Raw genomic sequence first — 12,634 nt, forward strand, 5'->3', positions numbered from 1 at the left:
CTGCGACAGGATGTGATAATGGGAGATTGTGTTTCCATGTGTAGAGGTGGACGCTGACTTGTTTCTGTTTGGCATATGGCAGTAGATTTCAGGGGTGTAATTTGTACACTAGTTTCTCTGGGATTTCAAATATTTTTTCTAGATTTTTGAAGAAAAGGAGGCAGATGTATGGGCAGATCTATAATGTAGTGTTTCTCTGGTTCATTATTTTGTGGTTTAGGCAGTAATAAATCGAATAACAGTGTCTTGGTCATTTGTCTCTTCAAGAGTTATGATATTGCAATGCGCCAATTTCTTTAAGTGGGGACCAGTTAATGTTAAATTGTGACGGACACTCTGGCTTCGAGTCCGACATGACTGGAATGACAGGGGAAGTCGCCTGCAAACTGATAATGAATCAAATCTGAACGAGATTTGGGATTTGTCATATATATGACGGTAAAAAAATACAAACAAAATCATTCTTAAATTTAAATAACATCTTTTATTTCATACAGCTAAAAAAAAGTGAGAACGAAACAAAACGGCGAAAAAGAAATTAACCGGATACGCAATCGCAATTTGGCGCCCATTATTAATTTATGCATACCAGAAAAAAATAGTTCCGCCGATCACGTGAGTGGGAGGAACCAGTCGATAACCTGCTAATGTACGGATACAGCAAAAAATAACCGTATACCTTTATCCGTATAACAAATAACCTCATTGCAGGATAAAATCATACATACAAAGTAACAACAGCAAATGAGCAACTCGAATACAAAAAAAAAAACAAAAACAAATGAATAAAAAATTATCTACATGCACAATATAAATAACCGAATAGAGAAGTTGTTTTTGCTATATTGTATGTGTGGAATGAATTCTTGCAAAGTCCTACGCTGAACCTCAAGGGAACCAAGTTTATAAAGTAATCAAAAGAATGTAATCCAGGGACAAAGACCAGACATGGAAAACAGACATACACAACAAAAAAACACAGAGTAACTAAACTCATACATGCAAAGTAACAAAAGCAAAAGAGCAACTCGGACTGGGAGCATGGACCAGGTGCACCGGTAGGGTAAGCGTCCTCTGCTTTTCTAGAAACACCCGCCGAGTTGCTCATAAAAAGTCAAGTCCGGGGTAGACGAAAGATGAAAGGAAAACTATGACACGTTGAATAAATCAGTTTTCATGGTGCAGAAGGATACACCGTATCGATCCACTAGTTCATGATGACGGCCATAAATTTTTTGTAGTGATGCCTTCAAACTTGTAGCAACATAACCCTGCTCAAGAAGCCTATTTCTTAGAATTCCAGCGCGATACAAAGAGTCTGCGTAGTCTCGACAAGCTGTGGCATAACTTATGAGTTGTGATATGAACACTCCATACGCAGGTGCTGAAGGGGTGTTACCACAGACGAAAGGGAAGTTGACAATTTTGAATGAAATGTCATCACGTTTGTCGTAAAGTTTGGTAAATAGTTTTCCTTTCCCATCGATGTCTAAGTGTAGGGCAAGATATGGACTGACTTCACAGTGTGTGTAGTATCCTTTATCTCAAGTCTTTTGGGGTAGATGCAATGTATCAAATCCTCGAAATTGGAATTTTTAAAGATAATACGTCATCTTTATAGCGGAAACTGAGATTAAAGGATCTAGCTGAACGATATTCTTTCCTCTGGATCAGATCAGCAATAAAGTCAGCCTCGTAAGAGTGAAGGAATAGGTCGGCAATTAGAGGAGCACAATTTGTTCCCATTGGAATGCCGACCCCTTGTTGAAAAACGCGTCCACCACACTGGACAAATATGTTGTCGATTTAAATTTACAGCATATTTTAAACATCTTCTTCTGTATATTTGAAGGATGATTTGGAAATCATGTGTGAGACCGTATACTTAGTATAGTTTAAGACGTAGCTGAAGACGGTATAAAGCCAGCCATTTTTAACATTTTTTTTTATTATTTCTTTTGTTTTTGCTTTATTTTGTTTGTTTGGTTTATTTGATTGTTTGTTTTTGTTTTTTCAATAAAATAGGATTGCCTTGGGTGTTTGTATAATGAGCATTTTCCAATATGCTTGCATCACTATTATGTCAATGGTTGTTTCAGTGAGTCGTTCTTACTACTATTAAGAAATTCTTTTTTTCTTTTTGATTAATTATGCACAAGCATAGTCAAGTGTTGGGTAGTTCCACAGTTGTATATTAATCTATATCCGCTGTGCTAATTCATTGCACTATCGTGTTCAATTACATTTTTTTTTTAATTTGAAACATATTATCATTATTTTTATTTAATTTCTTTTCATTGATTTATATCAACGTTTCCGACATGAATCGACAATTACTGTCTTCCATGTACTTTGTGAAAAAAATAGCATAGATTATTATAAAATGTTAAAGCCAGTAGAATATTCATATATTTTAATTTGACAGTTAAGTAAACAGACAGATGACATAACAAACCAACATAGTTGTCATCCTATATCAAATATGTTTTTGTGGAATAAATTAATACGTTGATATACACCTGATTATTGTAAGTATTTGTTTGTTTTACTCTATAATGTTAAAGTGAAATCCACCAATAAAACATCATTACAAATCATTCTTAAATAAACATAAAACACTTTCCAAACAAAAGATTACTTTGAGGACATGACATATTATGCAAATCGTGGCGTTTGTTTCAAAAATTAAAAGAAAAAACACAGACGGCTTACCCAACTGGTATACCTTGTGCATGCACCCAGATTTCAGAGGAATCAGGGTTGCTCATTTACCTTTACTTCTTTTACAAGATTATTGCTGGTTATTTCATATTCTATTTGTGTATATCATTTTTAATTCCACTCAAGTTTAACTACATTTGTTACTCTCACACGTGTTGTTTTTATTGCAAAACTTAATCAAGCATAAAATATAGTTTACAGTATCTAAGATTCTTTAGTTCGATTGTCTAGATAAAAATACAAGCACCTAGTTCAATATTTTTGTATCCGAGGTTTTACATTATTAACTCCATACGTAAAAACAAACGATTGATTGATTTCTTGATTGTTGGGGTTTAACGCCCGAGCAGCAATACTCCAACTATATTCAGGCGTTGAACATGAAAGGATACTCAGTTCAGTTCCCCAAAACATTATACATCGTTTTTATTCCACAAAAGACTATCTATACAAATATGTATTGCTTGGTGGAGTCTCCTACTTTTTAAAAATAAAAATCAAAATCGTGCAAATATAGCAAAGAAGTAGTTGTCAAATGCTGGACTTTTGTATCGACAACATATTTGTCTGTTGTGATGGACGCCTTTTCAACAAACGGTTTGCATTCCAGTGGGAACACATTGTGTTCCTCTACTCGCTGACATATTCCTTTTCATTTAAGAAACTTTATAGCTGATCTGATCCAGAGGAAGGAACATTGTTTAGGTAAATCCTTATATCTAAGTTTCCAATATAAAGATGAGACTAGTTTCGCAGATTTTATAAATCATATATACCGCAATGAACTTGAAATAAAATATCCTGACCTACACATAAAGATCGATGGTCAAAGAAAACTATATTTACCAAACAATAAGGCGAACGCAATGAATTTTCATTCCGTATTGTTAACTTTCTTTTCATCTGTGCCAACATTCTTTCAGCACCTGCGTATGAAGATTATTTATTATTATTACAACTCAAACGTTATTTGCAAGCTAACAACGAAGACTTTTCGCGCTAGACTCCTTCCAATTAGACTTACGGAACAGGGTTATGTTGCTACAATATTGAAGTCATCACTAGAGAAGTTGTATGGTCGCCATCATGAACTCATGCATCGTATATGCGTATCCATTTACACCATGAGTTCAGATTTGTTAAATGTGTCATAGTTTTCCTTTCCTTTCTCGTCTTCTCCGGTCTTAATTTTTATGAGTAACTTGGTGGTTTTTTTTCTAGCAAACCAGATGACTTTTACATGTACCCTACTGTTGCATCTAGTCCATGTCCTTATTTTCAATGGATATCAAGTTGTTCATATACTTTATTACGTGTATTCTTACTCACCACGTGAGTCAAAACGCTTCATTTAACCTATAATGTAACAGTGTTATTTCCAAATGAACGATGAAAACGCATATTAATCATTTTGTTTAAGTTTTATGATTATCCAGCAAGAGTAGTTGGGTTGATAAAATTGGAAATCAAACAATTCCATAAAGATTAATATAGGAAATATTGTGTCTGTCACATTATACTAGTAATGTCATACTGGCGCAAAAATTTCGATTTTTATCCAGGTTATATCTTGTTTTAATTTGTTTTGTTTGTTTCTTTTAGACTAATCTTCTTGTACTAGAGTATTTGAACGAAGAATCAATACAGTAGCATTTCTACTAATCAGTGCAACTACTTAATTTATCTAGTATATGAACCAATTAAACAATGGAGAGTTTATGAGGTTGTAACAGACTTTCAGTCAAATATATTTTTTAAATAGAACTGTAAGTACTTTATATATCTAAAATAAAAAATACCGAAGCATAAAATAGACAATTCTAGGATATCAAACGTAAATGAAAAAAACACTTGAAAACAGGATACAGTTACGATCTGATAGATATATTAGCAAAAGTATGTTCACACTAACGTATCAATATCCGCAGATTAGACTTTTAGGCATTTCAAGAAAGTCCATTAGTCTGAAAACATTATACACAGTTGTAACTCTTAAGAAAAGACGGTACACCTAGATACATATACGCAGAACTTGGTAGAAATTCCACATAGTTTGTTAAGAAAACCTTCCACATCGTCTTCCAAATAGAGCAAAGAAAGTGTTGTCAAATGGTGGAATTTGTATCGACAACATATTTGTCCAATTTGATTGACGCGTTTTTCAACAAACAGCCGGTATTTCAATTAGAATAAATTATGTTCCTCTACTCGCTGACCTTTTTCTCTACTGTTATGAGGCTGACTCTATAGCTGATCTGATCCAAAGAAAGAGACATCGTTGAGCCATGTTCTTTTCTCTCAATTTTGGCTATATAGTTGTTGTATTATCGTTAAATAAACGTAGCTTCGGGGATGTTATATATCTCATCGTCACAAAGAACTTGAGATAAAAGATACTACAGATACTGCGAACTCAGCCTTATATCTTAACCTACACTAAAAAATCGATGGAAACGGAAAATATTGACTAAACTACACGATGAACGCGATGGCTTTTCATTCCGTATTGTCAACTTTCTTTTTATCTGCGGTAACATCCCTTTAGCCCCTGCATATGGAGTTTTCATATTACAACTCATACGTTATGCCAAACCTTACCATAACTACGCAGACTTTTTGTATGGCGCTAGACTCTTTACAATTATGCTTTTGGTTATATTACTACCATATTGAAGTCACCACTACAGAAGTGTTTAATCGTCATTATGAACTCGTGGATTGTTACGGTGTATCCATCTGCACAATGAGAACCGATTTGTTAAACGTGTCATAGTTTTTCTTTCCTCTTTTCTCTACCCTGGGCTTTCCTTTTTTGAGCAACTCGGCGACTGTTTCCCGAATATCAGAGGATTCGTACTACCAATGCATCTGGTCTATACTGTCATATTTTATTGGAGATCGAGTTGTTCATTTACTTTTGTTTCTATGTTCGTATTTTTTGCAATACAATACATAGAAATTTAAAAAAATTAAATTGACGAGAAAATAAGTCACAAAAAGCAAAATCATAAAACCTATTAAAAATCTTTACAAACAAATTTACCGAAGCCACCATTTAGGTTATTGTTGAAATACGAATACTTATGAAGTAGTCAGTTTCATTATAATGTTAATCAGAAAACGAATTTGAAGAAAGACCTAACTGGTTAGGAGCATAACTCTGTAATCTTTATAATGTTCTGAAAAAGAAAAAAAAAACTTTAAAAAAATTATCTCTTCCTCCGTTTGTCTATGAGATATAGTGAATCTAAAAGTCCGAGTGTATTTGACCAAAACAAAAAACCAAAAAAAACAAACAATCGAGAATATTATGATAATACAACAAGACATTTTTACACTACTAATGACATGCCCAATTCTTCATAACCGACTCTGGTTTCTTTGTGATGTGTTTCCCTCAAGAGCGGGAGGTCGTATGTGCGGAAAATTGTATATGTAGTCATAAGCCAAGTCATAACAAAACCTTTAAAAAGTAGTCACTGCTTCTCACTAATCAATCAGCATTTAGAGAATATTGCAAAGCTGGTTAAGTTTTTTAACATATCCCGAAAAACCCGGTCATCTTGACCTACATTAACTAAATTGCAATAAAAGATTAATTACATTCGGTATATTTAATTATTATTTAGATGCTGGTTATAAAAGGTGAAGTTCAAATGCTTGATTTCTGATGATATGACTAGGCAAACTACTCTTAATTGGCACACTTGAGATAAATATGTTTACACGTTATTGCGAGAAACATTATGTTTGCATTTCTAAAGAAAAAGTGTTTCAATGAAATAAGTCCAAAAAGAATCATAGTCATTATCTCTTAATTAACTCTCTTGTAAAGATTATCCTGCCCTCAATTTTCTTTTTGTTCAATCTCTAATTTTACACATACAATTTATCTTCTATTAGATACTTAAACTAAATACAAGTTGGAAATCTATTTAAGTCGCAGTCTTTCGTAGAGATTATTTAGGTCTAAAAAAAAGTCAACAAAGTCACTTTTATTTCTATTTAAAAAAAAACAAGTCTAAGTTTATCAGTTTGATATATAAGTTGTATGTAGCAACTTTCTAGGAGTTCTGATTTAGTTGATTTAAATACACATTTCCAAATATAGAAAATATCACCGTAAGCAGTGTCTAAATGAACTGCTACCTCTAAACAGATAATAAGGAAGCTTTGTTTCCTAGTATTTTTCCGTAGATTCTGTATCCTTATAAGCAACTGATAGTAAATATTGCTATATACGGTCTTTCACATAAATGACTGCGACCACTAGAACATGACCTGGTTTCCCAGAAAATATATCCTTGTGCCCTCAAACGCATGCAACGCTTTTCGGGGTCAGTGTCCGGATACCCTGGTCCCCAGTCCACCGTTTGCATTGGTAAAAGACTTGTTCCCCAGATCCATTCATCGTTCGGTTTAATTCCTCCCAACCAAAATCCTTTAAAAGAGCAAACGATAATCAATATTAAGGAGGTTTATTATTTAAAATATACCAATTTGAATTTCAACCTTTTTGTTATTTTTTCATGTTTTCATTCCATTTCATTCCTTTATTATTTTTAAAAGATTTGTTCAGGTTTTATACATGTCGATTGTCGATCAGATATTACAAAAATACAATAACTAACGTAACATGTATCAAACGCAACATAAACATAAAGAATTGTCCAGATCCGGTGGTTAAAAAAATAAGCATCCGATAATAATTTAAAAATACAATAGATGGGTGTCTTTTGTTCCTAAACATGTAGCCTGGATATATGTCTATCAAGAGTAATCAAAGGAACCACGATTCTAGCGGAAATCAAAAGAATGTACTCCAGGGACAATGACCAAACAAGGCATATAGACACACTCAACAAAGAACATAAAATAACCAACATATAAAGTAACAAAAGTAAATGAGCAACTCGGACTCCACAAAAAAAAACAAAAACAAACAAAAACAAAACAAAAAACAAAAAAACAAAAACAAACAAAAACAAACAAAAACAAAAACAAAAAACTGAGAGCATGAACCAGGTGCTCCGCCAGTATAAGCGTCTTCTTCTTTTCTAAAAGCACCCACCGAGTTGTGTTTGGAAAGTCAAGTCCAGGTAACACGAAAGAGGAAAGAAAAACTATTGACATATTGAACTAATCAGTTTTCATAGTGAAGATGGATACAACGTAATGATCCACGAATCCATTATGACGACCATAAAATTTCTGAAGTGATGACTTCAATCTTGCAGCAACATAACCCTAACTAGTCTATACAAAAAAGTCTGCATAGTTACTGCATAATTTATGAGTTGTGACATGAAAACTCCATACTCAGGTGCAAAAGGGATTTTGTCACAGACGACAGGAAAGTTGTCAATACGGAAGGAAAAGTCATCGCGTTTGTAGTATAGTTAGGTCAATTGTTTCCTCTACTATCGATCTCGGAATTAGATGGTATCGCATCAGTCAAAAATACTCTATTATCTAAAAGTTGGGTATATTTTACCAACAAATTATGAAATTTCAAATTTTCATACTCCCAGTCCAGTGAAAATGTTTTTGTAGTGTACCATGTATAAAAAAAATTTCATACCAACAAGAAAATATTTTTTAGACCATAAGTTGGTATCGCATTAGTTAAAATAGCTAAATTATTTTAAAATAGAGTGTTTTATCACAATGATCCAATTCAACATGGACATTTTACACATAAAAATAGTTTTATTTATTTCATTTTGAAAGCGATATGATTGTATGATAAAACAACTTTGTCAACTAATTTTTTTTTTAGATTTTTTCTTCAATATTATTTTATCAACATTTTCATATTCCCAGACCAATGACAATGTTTTCGCAATGTACGATATGTAATGAAAAGGAACGTGATTTTATTTGAAAACATATATAGACATTTAAAAATTGTGTATATCGAATGTTTATTAAAGCATAATACAAATTAATAGAAAATTACATGTTAGATATTAGCAATCAACAAAATACGACAAACACGTACACTGTATATCATAAATTATTATTAGTTTCGTTTTTCAAGTTAGATTTCGAAATGTACTAATTACTGAGATGAATACTTCCGGCGTACACGATCATTCATTTATCGTGTATTTCGTGTGCGTGTTTCGTGGGATCGTGTTTCGTGGTTCGTGTGCTTCCTGCACGTGGAATTGGGAACGTTACACGTTTCATGAGGTGTAGCTATAAAACAGTTTACCATACCATTCACTTGTATATATGTCTATATACATATTATTTTATATATACCTTCATTTTATAATTGAAATTTCCGTGACTTTGTTATTATCTTTTCGACGGATTTAACAAAAGTGGTAACTGAAAAGTTGATCATTAGTAATGGCTTCATAACGTTATTTTGCATTTTGAAATATAACATGGAGATAATTTTGCCAAGTACAAAAGCATAAGATATTGTGGGCACTAACGTTGTCCTAAATGTCCATTTACTTTAGAAACCAATTAAGCCTTCGGGGAAGCCTATGTTTTCAAACTAAAATTAAAAAATGGTTTTACATGCATGTCTATATGTGAAAATGTCATTGTGAATCACTTTAAAATGGTTTACGTAGGCGGGACGTATCGGAAGTAAGATTATCTCTTTGTAGAAATCAAATGTAGTGTCAACAATGGACAAGATTACATAGCTGTTGAACACTTTTGGGAGGCCAACTACTGTGTCTATGACATGCAAGTGGCCCTTCCTCCACACTCTTCCGACAGTTGTTAGTACACAATATTATTAAAGGGATAAGCAGTTCACTTGGGACTGCCCACCACATTACTACATTTGATCTTCACAACGCATTTATCACTTGTTCTTAATTATTCTAATCTTGCGATTTTGGCAAGCCTTCCACCAGGAAGTCCAAAATATTTAGTTTTGACATTCCCAAGTTAGTGTTCTTATGTTCGGGCAGTACTATTCGGTCTTGACGAAGTATTTGTATTTTATTTATATTTATTTCCCTTGAATTTAATAAAAAAAAACGTTTATTTAAGATCGTCCATATCACAGTTTTTTTAATACTTACCAGTGTTATACATAACTGAAAGCTCCTTGACGAACGCTATTGCCTGTACGGATATTGGTTCGCTTAATATGGCACTCACGTTTAGACAATTTTCCTGGAATGATAATGCAAAAACAAAACAAAAGCGATTGACTATTCATTAGGTATGAACATGAAGGTACCTAGGCCTGTTTATAATGGAAGCTTTTGTTCTCTTTTCCAAATGAGTAAGGTGTTATTTTATTTTAATTGTATGCTAATTTTGGTTAAATGACGTTTTCTATCATGCACTTATTACATATTTAGTGTCAGTCTCTGTAAGAATCAGGAAGTGGGTGAAACATATTATGAACAGACCCACAATTTTAAATATTAAATTTGAATATTTTCACCATCAGAAGCAAGGGAAAAAAGCATATCGTTTTGAATATCATTTTCAAATTGAGTTAAAATTTTATAGAAATGCACTGAAATTAACATTGAAGGGCCCGATAACTTAGCCGAAAAACTCATTTGTCTTACATTTTATTGAAATATTTCTAAGTAATTCCAGTGATGCAGAGATACAATGATGTATCATTCAAGAGAAAGAGTAATCAAGGGAACCAAGGCTATAGCGGTAATCAAAAGAAAGCATCTTTGACTTAAATTATATTGTCAGATAAGTCGGTTTTGTTTACATATATGTTTCTGATTTTTTTTGTCTGATTCTTACAACAACTTACACTTCATTGAGTTGAACATATCTCAAATTCTTTCTAGAAATGATTGCTGATAAGTTTGAAAAGATATATACTACCTTGATGATATGAGACGCCGAACATACAAGCGATGGGATCCTGGGATTTTTTTTTTTTTTTTTTTAATTGATAAAAATTTTGGACAATTATTTTCTTAACTTATCCATTGTAACACTATAAATAACTATTATATATATTCCCCCATTACTTAACAAGGCAGATTTTCAAATAGAAATATTAATACCGATTGCTGCATAAATGTAAAAAAATGCCTTGGCGCGTACAACAACTATTACACCAAATCTTATTACAGGGCATCATCTCGAGAAAAAGGTCGTGCCCTATGATGAAGAACTATGCAAAACAATATGAAAGAAGCGGAACTCGTTTGATTTTTTTGCCATACTCAAATATATTTTGTCTAACAAGTGCGCATTAATTTTAATTCCATAAGTCAGGGGATAGATTAGATTGGAACCACCCTGCCTGTTAGTTCTTTTTATCTTTCTGTCTGTCCTTACATTCGTATCTTCGTCTTTCTACATACATATATCTTTTAAGCGGACATTGTCCCTGCCGCTTTAGAAATTTTCTAGAATAATTGTTAGTAATAGTTATTGGAGGACTACCAATATTTTTGCATCCTTTGTGACTATGCGTAAACCGCATTAGATTTATTGATAAACTTGTATAAGAAGAATTTTTTAGATCTTGTTTGCTTAAGCTATTTTTACCGTATCAATTATAATCCAATGGTGCAGTGTAGTGAATACATTCGTCACAATTTCATACGTATATATATATATATATATATATATATATATATATATATATATATATATATATATATATATATATATATATATATACGTATGTACATATAAACAAAATATATAGAAAGGTGTAAGTAAAAATATCAACTAAACCTCGTGAACCGAAACATTAAGCTTACTGTTGCATTACTCCATCGTATTCTTTTGTTGTAAAGGAATAAATAACATCTGTCAATGTTACGTATATATCCCTGTGGGCATGAACCTGGAACTAAGATGTTCAAGTTAAGTGTTTTAAATTTCCATTACGCGCTTGAAAGATCTTCAAAAACGATACAAAAACAAGCAAACAAACAAGCAAAGAATTACCTGCAAAATCTGTGTTTATTGCAAATGGATTTACTGTGTTCTATCAAAATGTATAAATCATTTGTTAAATCGCAAATCGGTGTTATGAAAATCGATTTTGCATTTCTGTCGGCAAGAACCTTGACTAAACAAAGAAATCTTGTTCATTCCGAGTACCGTGTACTTTAAACCGTGTTCCGTGTGATTGGGAAAATTGATTGATTCGGGGAGTGTACATCATTTGCCTGTAAAAAAGTAAAAGTTCTATAACACTTTTTGAAATGCCCGGATACATCTTATATGTCAAAAAGGTATCTTACCTGATGTTTTTTGTAACGTTACTGCCCCTGGAGATTTAGAAAAAAGCACAGAACAATTTGAATCGCATGTACACATAGAATCAGCATTTACAAAACTTATCAAACAACAGTTTTTCACCAGCATAACACACTCCAGCAATGAAGACGTTTGCCGTTGATAATTGTATTCCTTCACTTGTATGTTTTGTAATTTGAAATATCTTTGCACTGCGCTAATTAAAGGTAATAAATAAAAACAAATTTGAGCAAGTCTTGAAATAAATTTGAATGCAAGCATGATATCTTAAAATAATTTAGTCTGCTACATGTATCTTTATCATAAAAAGACAGTTAGAATCATATGTGTGTGCACTGTTTCGTAATGATCGTCACCGAAATACCAGTTGTTAAGAACTATTATTTATGTATCTGTTAATAATTTAAAGTTTAGATATTGCGTATATTTTTAATTCTATTTCAACATTAACAACAGAAACATCACGATAAATAGTACAATTATATTGTTTTGTAGTTTCCATTACTTGCAAATATACATTGATGGTAATCAATACAACGTCCATTGTTTGTGTATACAACGTGTGAAATTAATATATATTTTATATTTTTAATTTGCTTTATTGTCTATTATTTTTAATTCTATTTCATCATTAACAACAGAAACATCACAATAAATTGTACAATTATATTGTTTTGTAGTTTCC

The 12,634-nt window shown here is 32.4% G+C and overlaps 1 protein-coding gene across 1 annotated transcript; it reads right to left on the bottom strand.

The window, feature by feature from the left end:
* Positions 1–6,330: 6,330 nt before the first annotated feature.
* LOC148603499 (CD209 antigen-like) lies at positions 6,331–12,234 on the bottom strand. Its single transcript, XM_088552323.1, has 4 exons — positions 11,934–12,234; positions 11,445–11,536; positions 9,774–9,867; positions 6,331–7,162 (listed from the first exon to the last, which is right to left on the bottom strand). Exons 1-4 carry the CDS (start codon positions 12,208–12,210, stop codon positions 6,930–6,932), a joined length of 696 nt encoding a protein of 231 aa, XP_088408449.1. The 5' UTR covers positions 12,211–12,234; the 3' UTR covers positions 6,331–6,929.
* Positions 12,235–12,634: the final 400 nt, after the last annotated feature.

This window comes from Perna viridis, chromosome 11 (assembly GCF_037379345.1).
Source record: "Perna viridis isolate PV_CMFRI_1.1 ecotype Kerala chromosome 11, ASM3737934v1, whole genome shotgun sequence".
NCBI lineage: Eukaryota > Metazoa > Mollusca > Bivalvia > Mytilida > Mytilidae > Perna > Perna viridis.

What these genes read in the sequence shown, in the direction of transcription:
- LOC148603499 (XM_088552323.1), bottom strand. Translation starts at nt 12,210, where the DNA reads ATGCTTGCATTCAAATTTATTTCAAGACTTGCTCAAATTTGTTTTTAT. An exon ending in TACGATGGAGTAATGCAACA is followed by an intron (nt 9,868 to 11,444) that starts GTAAGCTTAATG and finishes TTATCATTCCAG; the next exon opens with GAAAATTGTCTAAACGTGAG. An exon ending in TTCAGTTATGTATAACACTG is followed by an intron (nt 7,163 to 9,773) that starts GTAAGTATTAAA and finishes GCTCTTTTAAAG; the next exon opens with GATTTTGGTTGGGAGGAATT.